The 16622-nt window shown below is 38.4% G+C and overlaps 1 protein-coding gene across 6 annotated transcripts in view; it reads left to right on the top strand.

Moving 5' to 3' along the window:
* Positions 1-16622, top strand: part of AASDH (aminoadipate-semialdehyde dehydrogenase) — a 35998-nt gene that overhangs the window by 10900 nt on the left and 8476 nt on the right. For all 6 annotated transcript variants that reach the window (XR_006104072.1, XM_042468441.1, XM_042468442.1 and 3 more), the window contains exons 3-12: positions 1232-1352; positions 2075-2394; positions 4143-4335; positions 6666-6904; positions 7298-7404; positions 8901-9073; positions 11544-11736; positions 13687-13805; positions 15013-15784; positions 16127-16290. Coding sequence is in view for 5 of the 6 variants with exons in the window: in XM_042468441.1 (XP_042324375.1) it covers positions 1232-1352; positions 2075-2394; positions 4143-4335; positions 6666-6904; positions 7298-7404; positions 8901-9073; positions 11544-11736; positions 13687-13805; positions 15013-15784; positions 16127-16290 (2401 nt within the window). In the remaining variant the exon portion in view is untranslated. The remainder of the gene's footprint in view (positions 1-1231; positions 1353-2074; positions 2395-4142; positions 4336-6665; positions 6905-7297; positions 7405-8900; positions 9074-11543; positions 11737-13686; positions 13806-15012; positions 15785-16126; positions 16291-16622) is intronic.

Here is a 16622-nt window from a genome sequence, read left to right as displayed (position 1 = left end):
TTGCCAGTTCCTTCCTGTAGTGCAAAACACACTGTAGAAATGATCCAGTTTGAGACTGCTTTAACTGTCCTGGTTCAGTGCTAAGGAATCCTGGGAACTGGGGTTGTGTGAGACATTTAGCATTCCCTGTCAGAGAGCTCTGGTACCACAATAAACTACAATTCCCAGGATTTCCTAGCACTGAGCCAGAGCATTTAAAGTGGCCTCAAACTGGATTATTTCTGCACTGTATTTTGGACCTCTGAAATATATCCTACTGCTATTCATTGGCAGTCTCTTCTCCAAGTACTAACCAGAGCTGACCCTGCTTAGCTTCCAAGATAAGGCAGAATCTCTCCTTTATTCCCCAGGGTAAGGTGACTGATACCCATATTGTTAAATGGGTAGTGACTTATGAATCTGCTCTACATTTTTGCATACCACCCTTTGTATGTTTTTATTAATATCATATACAAAGCTTTCTTCTTTTTAGTTAATGGCAGAAATCTTCTTGTTTATAACGTATGTTAGCAAAGTCTATCTGAAGTGGGTTTGGCAGAAGAGGTTTAAGAAATTCCCACGCATCTTATACCCGACAGTCTTTCTTCTTACACTATATATTAAGGGTTGCTTTGTATGGTAAATCCTTCCTACATAAAGAGATATGCACATTGTCTTATAGCCCCTGGTTATCTCCATGGGAGCAGAGAGAATGCAATATATGAAGCATTTTCTAAAGCCCAAATTCAAGGTTAAAAATTAATATATGTTTTTAAAAAATAATCTTGAGGCTTGCAGTTTTTTCTCACAGAAAAGCAACTCCAGTAAGTAAAATTTAAGTTAGTTCTATTAGCAACACAAAAAGAGATGCTCCTCTTGAAATGCAAGTTGCCACCATTCTTTGTGAAGCGACAAGTTCCCTTGTTAGGCAGAAAGCACTGAACTAAAAATTTATTTCCTGGAGTACCCATATGGCCAGGAGGAGGGGCCTGTGTGCATTAATGTCTCTCCACACGACCTGAACTGAGAACAGCTGCATCTTGACAAAATGCAGCGTTGTGACTAACATCATTTCCCCCTCCTGTATGATTTTCAATATCTTGGCCTGATGAAGAAGCCAGTGGAGCTTTGAAAGCTTGCCTATTTTGTGCATTTTGGTTTTCCCAATAAAGATATCACTGTTTTGTGGATTTTGGATGTTATTGTACACTTCAGAGAACAGTTTGCCAAATTAAATTATTTGTTTTCCTAGAATTCTTCAAGTGCCAGCTGCATATTCTCCTATTGATCCAGATGCCGTGCCAAACCTCTCTGCCTATTTTATGAAAAAGTGTAACTTCCAATATGTTCTTGTAGAAAAGGACAAAGTTCATGTAAGTGTAAAGTTTTCAATAGTTATGTCTGTTAGGATGTTTAGAATAGTATTTGAAAATATATTTCACACGTCATCTATCAATCTTCTATATTTTTTAAAACACAGTCCCACTTGAACTCAGTGTGACATACTCCCAGTAGAGGGACACAGAGGTGCAGTTATATTTATCCTGAATACCATCTTACATAGATTTTAAACTCAAGCCCCTTTGTACATAGAGTATTAACATCTCAGATACATTTCCTGTACATTAAAGGAAATTTAGTTGTTGCTCTTAGGTGATTTCTCTAGGTTTGCATTCAATTGGGTTATGAATGAACAGCTGTTTAAAAGATGAAAATGGTCCATTTGGGATCAGAAAAAAATAAGAGCATTCAAAGATTTCATTATTAAACTACCATATCTAGAAATAAATCCCACTAAACTCATTGGGCTGTAACAAATCAGAAGCAGTTCACAAACTTCATAAAAGGGTATAAGCCACAAAACATTAATACTAATTTGTTCACTTCTCTTAGAGCATTGCTTGGATTGTACACTTAGGGTTAAATATCTAATTCCTTTGCTGTTAGACTTCCTTAACTGTCCCAGGTCTGCTTCATATTAACTGCTCCAAGTCTCCTTATAATTTAAACTTATTTTGTTTTATCTGTTACAGAATTACACTAGAGAGGATAGGATGTACATGTAACTTATTTGAATCAAACCTTTCATTTTCAGAAATTCACAGAAACCTACGGACACTTGTTTACTCTTAATTTCCTTGAAATACTCAATGTTGGCTTAATTTTTTGCCAGAAGAAAAATAGTGATGTAGATGTGATAGAGAACATAGATGACAAAAATAAAAGATCTGCAGTGACAAGTTGGCGGGAGATACATATCATGGATCAGTATGTTTCAAAACCACCCAAGGAGCTGTTGGATGTCAGAGAGAAGCACACTATAGCATATATTTTACATACCTCTGGAACAACTGGGTTTCCCAAAATTGTCCGAGTGCCTCATAAATGTATAGTACCAAATATTCTTCATCTTAGGTAAGTATGTTTTTCCTAAGACTCTTTCATGGACAGACATTTAAATAAACATGACTAGCTAGAGACTGTAGTGTTGTATCTAAATCATATGAAATCCTCAAAGTGATGAACTACTAGCTAGCATCCTCCCTCCTGGTAGGCATGTAGCCTAATTTATATGGATTAAAAATGGGATTGTGAATGGAAAGCGTACTTCTCTGAAAGTTGGCTAATAATTAAAAAAGACATTGGGCAGGGAGAATTTTTGACCCATGAGCCTGTGCAGGGTTCCATTTTAGCCTGCTAGCTTCTCTGCCTCTTTTGTCTCTGTCTCTTTTGTCTGTCTCCAATCAACAGAAAGGCAGAAATAAGGAATTTGCCCCAACACATTATGTGTATGTTGCATTTAGGCTTTTAAAAAAATCTCAGTTTATGCCAGTGCAGCATGGGAAGTTGATTTCCCAGTTTGAAGCAGCAATTAGAGAAACCATTAAAAATAATACGGGAAATGTGAACAAGTCTTGTGGAACCCTAAAGATGACCAATTCTCGTTTCTATGGACTATAGTCCACTTCCATCACACACTGGAGTGGATGGTGATCTAGAAATGCAAAAAATACAAATAGTGATCATTATTATATAATTACAAAACAGGTGGGTAGTAGTACATGCATTCCTGCATGGATGAATTAATTAATCTCCACTTCAGTCTCTGAGGACACCCTCTCTTATCTCAAGATGGTCATTCTTGAACAAAAGAACTTCAAAGAAGGATCCAATAAGGTAGATAGCTGAAAAAAATGGTTTAGTTATCATGACAAGCATAAAGTCCTCTGTGACATCTTCTCCCTTTAAATCTCACAGCCATGTACCTCGGTTCCAATTATTTTTAGAATTTGCTGTTACCACTAATATCTCATACCTGACTAAACCTCTAGCATAGCCAGTAAAGAGACATCTGTGTGTGAAAACAAAACAGTTTTTCTTTTCAACCAATATAATTTAAAAGAAGCAATGTGACTCTGTATTTAGAAGCATATGATTAAGACATAGGTTTGTTCTTTCTTTTAAATTATTTAACCCTACCTGTCCTACTCAGCGGTCCTACACTTACTCCATCCTCACACCATCTTCATCTCAAAAGAACAAAGCAATGCTGACCCTACACTTCCTGCCATTCATCACCACACCTCACAACAAAAAACTATTACCAGCTGGTAGTATCACCAGTTTTCAGTCCCACCCTCTCAATCACACAACCAATCAGCATATGCAGTCCAATTTTTAAATACTCATTTATAAGCTACAGAAGAGCTCAACTACCAGTGTTCTGCTTTTTATATTATTGTGACAGCTCTGGATTAAAACAGATTCACTGCTATTCTTTCCTGTTTAACAGTTATGTAGAACACATAAAATCTGTTGAGGAAAACAACTTCTTTAATAATATTTCCTTGTGCTTCAGGATTTTCCAGTGAATAGATTAAGATATATACAAAACTTCCCAGTTACCTGTTGAAATGGAGGGGAGGGGGGACATGACTTAACCAGTTAAAGACAGAAATTTAGCCAGTAATGAACAGTTATTCAGTATTTATAAATCATAAACAAAAGTATTTTTGAGCTTAGGTACAATATGATCTAAAGATGCAAGTGTTGTTCTCTGTCTCTTATTTACAATAGGAAATACATAACTTCTTCAGTATTGCTACAGCATCATATTCCAGAATATATGTGACAGATGATATATGTGTTTCTTCTTGCTATAGAGATCTTTTTCAGATTACCCCAGATGATATTGTGTTTATGGCCTCTCCTCTAACATTTGACCCATCTGTGATTGAGTTGTTCATTGCTCTGGCAAGTGGGGCTTCTCTGCTTATAATACCTCAGATAATTAAGATGATGCCACAGAAATTATCAGAAGTTCTCTTTCATTACCATAGAGTGACTGTATTACAGGTAAGATATCATACGTGGTCATCTGAGTGTCCTGTTAACTACTGTTTGCTCTGAATGCTGTCTCTTCACATCCGTGGAATGTGCTAAGAATTAAGCAGTGTAGTAATTTGTCTTTCTGAAATATGCTTGAAATCATTCTTATGTTGTTAAAAATGGAATGCATAATTTTTGAAAACAATAAAGATGGCAGAATGATTTTGCTGAGTTGCTGTTCTTTATGCGCTTTATGTGTGTATGAGAAAATAGCTGCAGAGATATAAATAAGAGATGGTTGAAAACAGTTTCCTTTCAGCTATGTTCACATGCTGATACTTTTGGACAGTTTGAGGGCCAGATTTCCTTGAGAAAAGTAGGCAAATTTATCCCTTTCTCTCTGTCTTGCTTTCTTCCTCTCTGCTAAGCAGGCTACTTAGGCAAGAAAAGAAAGAAAGAAAGAAATGGGATGGGATGGGATGGGATGGGGTTCTAGCTCTGCCCCAAAGGAATGTGGCCCTCAACAGAATGTGACCCTGTCCTATGGAAAAGCAAGACAATCGGAGATATAGGGTGGAAAATAGTCAATAGTGATGCTACCTGTGACCACAGACTCACATACATTCTTTAGTGAAATAAAATACTCAACTAGTTGTACTGAATCAGTTTTTTCTTAACTGCAAATGAGAAAGGGTGAATCTAAAGGTACTACAGTTATACCTCAGCAAAAGAAAGTAAAACTGTTGATATAAGATATGTCAGGTTCAGCTCTCTTTAGGCATGAGACCTTAAAAAATAGTGTTCTTTCAAGTGTATTCATGTTTGTTGTTAAATATAAGAGACATGTATACTAGTCTCATTATAAATATTCCAATAAAATAATTTGCACATAAACTTTTGCATGTATTTGAATAATATATTTAAATCACCATATTTAAACCAGAAATTACATTATTTAGAGCAATGGGAAAATTTCCAAAAAATTTCCAGTTCTTTTTCTGGAAAAATTATATTTCTGAAGACAGTGGTCATCAAAATGTTTGAAAGTACCAGGTTGTCAAAGAAGAATCTGTTTTCAATAGTGACATCTTCATGATGTAAATAGAGCATGTCTCCAAGTAAAGGATGTTCACCAGAAAGAGAAGTGAGTGAAGCACAGTGCGACTCATTTCCTTTTGGCATTAGGTAAAAAATGTACTCAAGACATATGTTTCTGAATTTGGATATTGACTGAAAAGAAGAGTATATGCCAGCCTATTTTTTTTAATTTGGGGTTTGGACACTCAAGACACCTGCAGGAGAGGTGTGAATGATGGGACTCTGTAGGTGTTAAGCACAGCTTCTCTTCCAATAGCAGAAGTTACATCCAGGGTCATATCACTCACATCTCTCTTGTTGGTACAAGTTTAGTCTTCCTTATCATAAATTTTGAAATCCAAAATATTCCAAAATCCAAAATTGTCCATGTGGGTGGCTGGGATAATGACACCTTTGTTTTCTGCTGATTCATTGTATACAAACATTATTTCATGCACATAATTATTTAAAATATTGTGTATAAAATTACCTTCAGGCTATATATATAAGGTGTATGTGAAACATAAATGAATTTAATGTTTAGATTTGGGACTCATCTTCAAGTTATCTCATTATGTATATGCAGATATTCCAAAATCCAAAACACCTTTAGTGGTCCCAAGCATTTCAGACAATGGAGACTCAACCTGTATCTTGAGTGTCCCAGCCCCAAATTTGCAAAGTTAGGCTGGTACAGTGGGACCTTGGTATTTGTGGGGGATCTGTTCCCCCCCGATACCAAAATCTGCGGGACCACACTGCCATTATGGACAATGAGACGGGGGCTTCCTGAACTGCCGTAGTCTATAGTGGAGTGGCTGTGTGCAAATGCCGCCATTGGGGGCAATATGGGCTAGCCATCTCTGTATGTTTAAATCCATAGATGGCAAGTTTGTGAATTGAGAGGCCCCACTGCATTTCATTTGAAAATGACCAAATTGTTCAGTAGATCCAGAAATAATATAAGTTGCATGTGTGAGTAGTCAGCAACCAGCAACCACACAGTTAATTGTGATAATCTCTGTCTAACTTTAATAGTTTTTAAACCCAACTTGGATGAAGCACAGGAAAGATCATTCTACTATCACTGCTTCGTCTTAAGTTAAAATGATTGTAACAGTGGGACTCCGCTTAGAGCTACCTGCTAGGTTGCTGCAGGCTGGATTCTATCTGCAGGCTGCCAGTTGTCAGTCTCAGCCACATGTAATAGTGCTACTAACACAGAAGTAGACTTTTGTGTTTGACAGCTGTTTATCTTGAATCTTTTCTACAATGTGCAGGCTACACCAACACTTCTAAGAAGATTTGGAATTCAATGTATTCAATCAAAGGTGTTGTCTGCAAATACTTCATTGCGAATCTTAGCTCTTGGTGGGGAAGCATTTCCTGGACTACATGTGCTGAAAAGCTGGAAGGAAAGAGGGAACAAAACACACATCTTTAATATCTATGGTATTACAGAGGTCTCTTGCTGGGCCACCTATTACAAAGTTCCTGAGGAGGTTTTCAGTTCTCATCAGTAAGAAATCTCATTCTGGTTTTTTCCTTGTATGTGCCCTTTAGATAAAGGATTTAGTAGTTCAAATTCTCTATAGCTGGAACAACCGTAGAGTATTACATGAATGTTTGTATGAGGCACAAATTCAGATCCAGGTGCTTAACATTTGCTATCAATGAAACAGCCTTGAAAGAAGCATTTCGGTTTTGAGTGGTACTTGTGCTGTATTCTAAGAGATTATTCATGTGTGTTGAAGCATCTGCAAGAGGCTTGCTATGCTGCTTTGCTGGGTTATCTGAATCATGTTTTGAGGAAGTGCTTTTCCATAAATCACATTCTTACCTCCCTTCTCTCTCTCTCTCTCTCTCTCTCTCTCTCTCTCTCTCTCTCTCTCTTGTCCATCTTTGGTTTTAGATTTCATTCCTTGATTCCACTGGGAACTCCATTATCTGAAACAATAATAGAAGTCAAAGATGCAAATGGTTCTCCTGTTCTAGAAGGTGAAGGGCAAGTGTTCATAGGTAATTTTTGTGTTTAATATTTGCAATTATGACGTTCATTCTCCGAAGATGTAGTGGTGAGTAGTTGCTTGGCTGGCTTAAAAGAAGATGAGACAAATTCTAGTGGATGAGTCTATAAGCATTGGTTAATCAGGAGTATGCTGGAGGAGGTTGAGTGGGCAGATGCCATTCTGACCTCTTGGGGGCATCTCATGGAGGAGTGTTATATACTAGATGCTGGACTAAATGGATCTTCGGATTCATCGTGTATTTTCCTACACTGTTACTTTTGCAGTTGTTGGGGACAATCCTGTGACTAAATCTACTGGAAGCCTAAAGTCTTTAAATAATGAAGGTCAGCTTTTTCCAATCTGGTGTCCACAGGTGTGCTGGACTACAACTTCCAATATACAGCATGCAGGTTGGCATGATTGGAGTTGTTGTCCAAGAGATCTTGAGACCATCAGACTGGGGAACCTGATGTAAACAGTGGTGCTATAGAGCAGATTCCCTAGTTTGCAGGATTTTTTTAAAAAAATATAAATCTTATTTTCCCTCAACTGACATGTTGTCTTTTTAACTGACCTTCAGATACCTCGATTGCTAAATTACTGAAGGAAGGAGGTTGATGTAAAAAAGCAAAGAAAAAAGCAAAGTGCACAGTGGGAAACAGCTCTCCAGTGAACACAGGCCGGCCTGTGGGCAGAGTCAGTGCACAGCATCCTGACGACACACACCTTGACTGCAGTCCCAGGGTGTCATGATTCCACGCACTGCTCCAGGTGATGCAGCACTGAAGGCGCCATACTGCTGCACTGCAGCAGCTATGGCACCCTTTGTGCCCTCCAAAGGCCAGATTGGGGCTGTGGCATGAGATTGCTGCAGCCCCAATCCGGCCAGGAAAGGGGAGGCCTCCTGTTGCCCCTTAGAGGCGGTCTGTATAGCCCCATAATCTCCTTTTGGGATTGTGTGCTCTCTCTTCTTCCCTAAGGTAAACCAGCATTAACCCATGATTTGTGAAGCAGGCTTCACAAATAGTGTTGAACTATGAGCCCTAGTAGAGATAGCACAGGAAGCAGCAGTTCACTGAAAGAAAAGGTTTCCAAATTCTTTCACTAATCATGTAGTGCATACCTATGGATAAATCCAGCTGGGCTCATGGATACAGACCTCCTGAGCCCCATTATCTTCCTGAAAATGCTACACAGAAGTGTGTGTGTGTGTGGGGGGGGGGTACCTAGCTCAATTAGAGTGAGCTGGAGAGGGGAGGATCCCCTAGAAATCATCCTGAAAGTCCTTCCATGGACAGCTAGTGGAAGGCATGCTCCAGCTCCAACCCATTTTACTTACATTTATTTGCTTATCAGTTGCTTTCTCTAATCTGGTGTTTAGCAATCTGTATAACTCTTGCTTATACAGCATTCTGTGTTCACTGGAGAGCTGTTTCCCATTTCTTCTGCATTCTGTGGATTAATGTGAAGAGAGACTGACATAATGCTATGTCTTGTTTTGTGCAGGAGGTAAAGAACGTGTCTGTTTTCTTGATGATGAAATAACACTGCCTATGGGCACAATGAGAGCAACTGGAGACTTTGTTAGAGTGGAGCATTCTGAAATGTTTTTCTTGGGGAGGAAGGACAATCAAATTAAGCGACATGGCAAGCGTCTCAATATTGAATACATAGAGCAGGTAATCTAATAAATAACAATCTATTGGGGGGTTCATAGGCAGTCTGGGAGCCACTTTGGTCCATGAAGTATCTGGAGAATGAATGCTGCAGAGTTTCTTGTAGCTGCTTTTGATAGAATAGAGCTTTCAGGGAAAATAAGAGACTAGTCAGTTGACAGGTAACAGGTTAATGCATACTACATCACTCTTCCTCTTCATACCATTGGGGAAGGATCTGAAGAATGATGAGTAGCAAAAAGGTAATTTAGAACACTCTGTGTAGTAGAGGAATCTGTTTGGATGGTGAAGTTAATAGGAACAGGCAATAATAATTGAAAGTCAGTGCTAAGCACTTAATACATGTTGCTATGTGTCCTCATGCACACTTGTAGATGTTTCAAAGCAAATGGTTGTGGTCTTATCTTAACTGCAGTCATCTGGACTGAACACAGAAATTGACTCACAAGTTCTAACTGCAGATTTCTCCTGTTGATTCAGTTATACAAGGGAGCGGTTTTTCCAAACAGAGGGTGAAAGTTATCTAAATCTGTAGTGGAAACTCAGTTTCCTTGCCAGATGTGATGAATGGAAAGGTCTGTGGAGAACAAAAGGTGTTTTCATTTGCACATGTGGGTGGGTGACTCTAGTCTTAAGGGGGCTGATGTGCTTACCAGTGGTTCACGTAGTGTGTCAGGCATGGAGCTTTGGTCATCAGGACTGAGAATATGTGATCCACAAGTGTACCTTGAACCCCAACACTCACCAAAGCTGCATACACATTCTGTCTTCTATCTGCCATTAAATGCTGATAACAGAATATTCCAATACCTGAGTCCTCAGCTGGCCTCACTAAAGAAACCCAACCAGAATACAGTACTTGCAGGAAGTGACTGATATGGAACTGCCTTGAAATCTGGTTCCATGCAGCCCCTCAGCTGGAGACTATCTGCTGAAATCATATGCTTTCCTGTTCGAACAGAAGGAAAGCAACCACATTGGTTATTTCTGCTTCAACAGAGAAGTGGCAATACCTATCATATGAGCTACTTTGATGACCCAGGAAGCAGGTCATGGCAGCAATGAGAGTGGAAAGAATGGATAAAGGAAGAACTTTTTCTTCTTTTCTCTACTCTTTTCCCTATCTGTGTTTTTGCTGTTGTTAGATCCCTGATTGTCCTTTTTAATATAGAAGGTTCAGTAATTTGTTCAAGAATGAATAACTACTGTTGTTCTGCTGTATAAGCTATTATTTTCGTACAAAAAGTTGCAATGCAAAATATATTTTGAAACTCTAATCTTACCATTTTCCTAATTAAAAATGGTCCAGGAGGAGTTGTTCTTTTTCAGGAGATGACTATTCCTGTTGAATTTGTAAGTTTGTACTCAAAAGTACAGTCAACCCTCCGTTTTCGCGGGTGATCCATTTGGGAACCCCCCCCCCCCCCCGAAAATGGAGACTCACATATATTCAAGCCTCACAGGCTTGAATGGGGTGCGTGCCCGTGAGCGTGCACAGGGCGTGTGCCATGGGGGTGCGCCCCTTTGAGAATAAAAGAGATCCCCCCTCCATGAATAATCAAGAGCACGGATCTCAAGTCCGAGAGAAACGATCTCCATACTTTTGATTTACATTGTGCAATTAGCTTTCAGTATAAATATACATATTATCATTGAATAGTTATTTGACATGGACTTTTTTGTCAGCCTTGTTTTCAACTTTTCTCTATCTGCAGCTAATAAATACCATATATACTTGACTATAAGTTGGGCTCATGTATAAGTCGAGGGTAGGTTTGGGGGGCAAAATTATGGATTTTGCCATGACCCATGGATAAGTCGAGGGTCAAACTTGGAGGTTCCTTCAGTGTTTGTATGGGTGCGTACAGGAAAAGAGAATTGAGGCTGTTTGTTTCAACTTTGGTTGACAGTGAAGACCAGTATGGGCAGGAGAGGGTCTCTGTTTGTTTAAAAGCAATTAATCACTCAGGACTCTTTCTGCTTAACGCAAGAGAAAAAGATGCCATCTTCCCACCGCATGAGGAAATCTGAAAGAGCTGCTATCACTTTACCATTCTGACCCGTAAATAAGTCGACCTGGGATTTTGGGGTCAGTTTTTTGGGCATAAATATTTAGACGTCTAGGCGAGTATATATGGTAGCTACCTCTCAGTTCTCCATGATTAACATTCTTTATAACTGGATCACTTTTCCTCCTTACATCTATGAAACCAGTAGTCATTTATTCAATAAATAGTTTTTATACATATTTTAGTATCTAGATACAAGTGGTCAACAGTGTCTGTTCACCTTTTAGAGTTGTTTGTTTATTCTTTATTAAAACAATTTTTACAAACATTAACTTTATTTGAAATATTAGATACAGAAAAAATCAAGGAACATATAGACGTGGAGGGTTCTTTTCAGTGTACACAGCTTGTGGCTTTTTATAGTTTTGTCAGAGTACGTAAGAGCAATCATTTAATTTTTGCAGATCGTAGAAGGCTGCTGTCAAGTGGAAACCTGTGCTGTGATATGGTATCAACAGGAGAAATTAATTCTGTTTGTTGTGCCCAAAGGCAATTTGAAAAGAAGACAATTTTTAAAGAAACTCCAGCAATGTCTTCCTCGTCATGCAGTACCAGATGAGTTTTTGCTGACTGATACTTTGCCACTCACATCACATGGTAAAAAAATGTTTTGAATAAGAACTTTTGTTAATTTTAACAATTTCCCTATTTTAAAAACCAGACCTATTAGAATATATTACTTCAAAACAGACAATACAAACTCAGCACAAATATCCAAGTATGCCACTTTTGTCTAAGGACATAATTCAGTTTTTTGTCCCAACTAGAGCATTTAATCAGCAGAAATTTCAGAAATGATTGCTTAACTAATTCCCATTGATCCAATGGATCTGCTCTTTTTGGGACTGATAACTGGATTAAGGCCTCATAAATTATCTTTGGGACAAAGAAAGTTGAGGGAGAGAGAAAGGAGATATCTATCTATCTATCTATCTATCTATCTATACATACATACATACATATGCAGTGGGTTCTTGGTGTCTGCCGAGGTTTGTTTCCAGGACCCCCCTAACCCCGTGGATACCAAAATCCATGGATACTCAAATCCTATTAAATATAATGATGTAGTTAAATGGTGTCCATTATATTAAAAGGCAAAATCAGTGATCTCTTTTCAGAATTTATATAAGTAGGCCCTCCATATTCATGGGGGTTAGGGGAATGAGACCCCCGTGAATATGGAAAAATCGTAAATAACTCTGCTCCCCACTCAGAAGCCCGTTAAAGGGAGGGGTGGGAGGGAGAAGAGGAGCAGGGGCCTATACTCCTTTTTTCCCACCCTCCCGTATTTATACCCCGCTCTTCGACCACGAGGGTCCCTGCCCCTTTCCCAGCCCAATAGCTTCCTTCCCCAGGGGGTGGTCTGGCAGGGAAAGGGAAGAGGAGCTCCCATCCCCCCAATTCCTTTTCCCAGCCGGATCGCTGCCTGGGTTGCTCAGGTAGCCACTCGGCTGGGAAGGAGTCCTGGGGAGAAGGAGGCTCCTCTTCCCTTTGCCAGCCCTATTGCCCCCTGGACAGCAGAGGGACCAATGGGGCAGGCAAAGGGTCCTGGGGAGGAAGGAGGTTCCTCTTCTCTTTGCCTTCCCCATCACCCCCTTGACTTCGTGAATAATTGAAACTGAGTGTCAAGGCCACAAATATGGAGGGCTGACTGTATTTTAAAAAGACTTTCAAGTCATGGATGCTTGAATCCATAGATAAAAAAATCCATGGATATGCAGGGCTGACTGTATACATATAGGTAGTGCTGCTCAGGAGTATAGAAGCAAAATATACTGATTTCCATGAAGTATATCAGTAGAAACAACAGCATGATTCAAACGTTACTTTACATGTGTCCTTGGGTTTGTTAGATGCATTTTTTCCTGTTTCCTGGAAAGGTCTCCTCTTTCTTGGAACAGTGGACTCCAATACCACATCACATACAAAATATGGGAAAGCTCAGGGAGAAACCAAGCCTAAAATCTTATTAGACATGTGGAGCTAGTCTGGTTTGTGATGACTGATCTCTGCTCTTGCATTGCACTCTCACAAGAGCCTCAATATTCACCCATTGTTGTTTGTTGTAACTGTGTTCTGCATGACTAGTCTGTGGACTCATTAAGTACATTTAGTCATTAGGGTCTCTTAACTCATTCTGTGGAATTAGGCAATGGTGACATTGGGCAGGCTCAGGAGAAACCAATGGCAAACTTCCTCTCAACAAATCTTGCCAAGAAAACCCCATGATAGGGTCGCCATAAGCTGGAAACTAGTTGAAGCCACACAACACAATGGTATATGTGGTTTCTTTGAGTCGGTGTTAACAATGAAATAGGTACACATGTCTATTTGGCCCTCAGTTGAACTTTGCGTCATAACAAATAACATAATTTCAGAGATAAGATGTGTTTGTTTAATGTTAAAAGAAAAAGGAGTTTTGTGGCACATTTTATTTTTGCATAAATTTGGGGGGAACTATAGTCAACTTCTTCAGATGCAAATACATAGATGTGCTTAATTTTCACAAAATGAATACTCCCCCCCCTTTTTTTTTCTTGTGCAAAGGCAAAATGGATGTATCTGAGTTGAACAAGATTTACAGTAACTATCTCAGCTCCAGAAGGAATGACACTAAGCTGAGCAAAAAAGAAGAATTATGGGACAGATTGCAGAGTTTATGGAAGGTACTGTTTTAAGCTATATCTGTATCATAGCCATTGAGTTTCTAATAGGAAAAATAACTAAGTAATTTTGAATAAGTAACTGGAATACATTCTGTATATTTTGCATCATTAATAGGATTACTGTAACTCTTGCCATTCATTAAGTATTTTAATGCAGCTTCACTGCAGTAGTACTATGAGAAACTATAATCCCCTGAAAGCTGATGAATTGTAAATATTTGTAGGAAATAAGATGAATTACAGTAATGTTAAAAGGACCTTCATTGCTTGCTTCTTTGAGAGCAGTTGGAAACTGGAATTTTATTTTTTAAAAATCACTGGTCTGTAGAATTATCCTTCTCAGGTAGGCATTTCTTGGATATTAACATGTATATATAAATATAATAAAAACTGGTGAATCAGATAAAAACATAACAATGTTATTAGCTGATGCCTCTGTTTTATCTGATAGATATGTCTCTTTTTAATTATATTTTGGGTACAATCTTACTTTATTTTATGAATGGATTTAATACTTATTAGCCGCCTGGAGCAGTGCATAAGCATCAAAAGCACAGGATAGAAATGTAATGTTAACATAATATAAATGAATATTTAGGTTCTTATTTTTATGACCTGTGATATATGTATACAAATGGACAGACCTTTTGTCCTCATTTTCTTGTACAGTTAATTGTAGTCCTTTAGCATAGACATCTTCTGGAAATGTATACAATATTCTCAAGTGAAGCTGACGAATAATATATACATTTCAGAATAATCCTACCTAGATGTCTTCTTTGCCTTCTGGGTTTTCTACTGTCAGGTGTTCAAAATGTGCTCACATTACTTGGTTCCATTGTTCTGACCCAGCAGAGACCAAAGTCAAAGGTAGGAGAAGTGTGAGAGGATACAACATAATAAAAGGAATCTAGAGCAAAGGAAGGCATTCTTGTATAAGAAAGAAAATGTGCAATGAGAGTTGTGTTTCCCCACCTTAGTATTTCTAATATATCCAAGGAATTTGCCTTGTTTTTTAAAAGTATGAAACTAACATCTTTGCATAACTTCATTGAGCCAGCACTTAGTTCTAAAGGGGATGTGAATGGTCTGTTCTTATTTCTTTCAGAGGGCTGTCTTCTTGCTGCCTTGTAGATTAACAGATTGCCTCATATTTAAGAGCACATATATTATGCTTTGCCACTTTTCTTTCTTTCTCTCCCTGCAGTCTCTTCTGAATTTTCCAGATGATTCCAGTAGCATTGTGAAAAATTCACTGTTTTTTCACAGTGGTGGAGATTCCTTAAAAGCATTACAGTTCCAAGAGGAAGTTGAACTTATGGTAGGCAGGGCAGTACCAGGCCTCCTGGAAATTATACTCAGTAGTTCTATTGGAGAGGTATATAAGCATATTCTAAGTACAGCTTTTGCAGATGATGATGTAAAAGTAAGCTGTAAGAGTGCCTTAAAAAGAAAACTATGTGAAAATGAGAAGGAGGACACTAGTGCAAAGCATGCAGAACTGAAATCTGAAAGGCCGTTGGATGTTGAAGTGGACTCAGCTGGATTTTTTGCTATAAGCCGAGGGAACAGGTCATTGTCTATTGGAGAGCCTTTGAAGAACCAGAGTAAAACAGAACAGGTGGGAGAAAATTTAGCACTGAAAACTCAGCCTGACAAAACGGTTGTCAGCAACGCAAATCTAACAGAAGTAGATTCTGTTAGAAAAACTGCTTTACAAGAGAATCTAGGAAGAACTGTTGAAAATCTGATACTTAACATAAGATGGAGGACAGATCTGGGGAAGTGTGTAGATGCATCTCCCCTAGTTGTAATATCACTTACTGATATTTCATCTGCCTTTGTATATATTGGATCTCATTCTCACATAATTCAAGCAATTGACCTATATTCAGGAGAAGTCAAGTGGAAGAGGAATCTTGCAGACCGTATTGAGTCTTCTGCCTGTGTATCTAAGTGTGGAAACTTTATCATTGTTGGTATGTATCTTTGTTCCTTTTCCTTTGACATTTTAAGTATTCTGAGCAGCTAGTGATTTTATAAGGCACATTGGAGTTATGCAACTAATTTAGTTCCTTTTTTTGTGAAACCATATGGTGGTGGGAAGTATGATGATGTAGCAGGGCTTTTTTTTTAAAGTGAATACAGTTCACATCAATGGACATAAGTTTTATAACTGTTGGTTTTTATGAATTGACTTCTCGTGTTTGGAAGCATCATAAGTATTTTGGAGGTTTCAGATATTTTTTTAACACTTGTTATGGAATAGTTACAGTGCTTACCGAACTATTTCTTCTTTCTGTGCATGCAATTTTATACAGGATGTTACAATGGATTGGTGTACGTACTCAGAAGCAGTAATGGGCAAGTACAATGGACATTTTCCACTGCGGATGCTGTGAAAAGTTCTCCAGCTGTGGATACATCCACAGGGCTAATCTTCATAGGATCTCATGACCAGCATTTATATGCTTTAGATATTTATGTGAGTAGTCATGAATGTTAAAGTGAGATGTCTTCTTAGTGTAATGTCAGTTTCATTCATAGAAAATCCCATTTTAGCTGACCGCACTGAAAAGTAAAAATACCTAAAAGTGTGCACTGTAATCTAGATCAAGCCCCATAACAAACTATAGATCACTACCCATAGACAGACATAGATCACCAACTGCCATAAACATTTAAAGATGTGAGTGAATTAGACCTGCTTTAAAATGTGTTTACAACTGCATCATTTTATATGTTGCTCACAGTCAAATCAGTTAACTATTTCCCTATGCATTTACCTTTGTGCACCTGTTTTAAAGAGTTGAGTTC

Source organism: Sceloporus undulatus, chromosome 5, assembly GCF_019175285.1.
Source record: "Sceloporus undulatus isolate JIND9_A2432 ecotype Alabama chromosome 5, SceUnd_v1.1, whole genome shotgun sequence".
NCBI lineage: Eukaryota > Metazoa > Chordata > Lepidosauria > Squamata > Phrynosomatidae > Sceloporus > Sceloporus undulatus.
The sequence above is the reverse complement of the archived record's forward strand: the minus strand, read 5'-3'. Positions and strand labels throughout refer to the sequence as shown.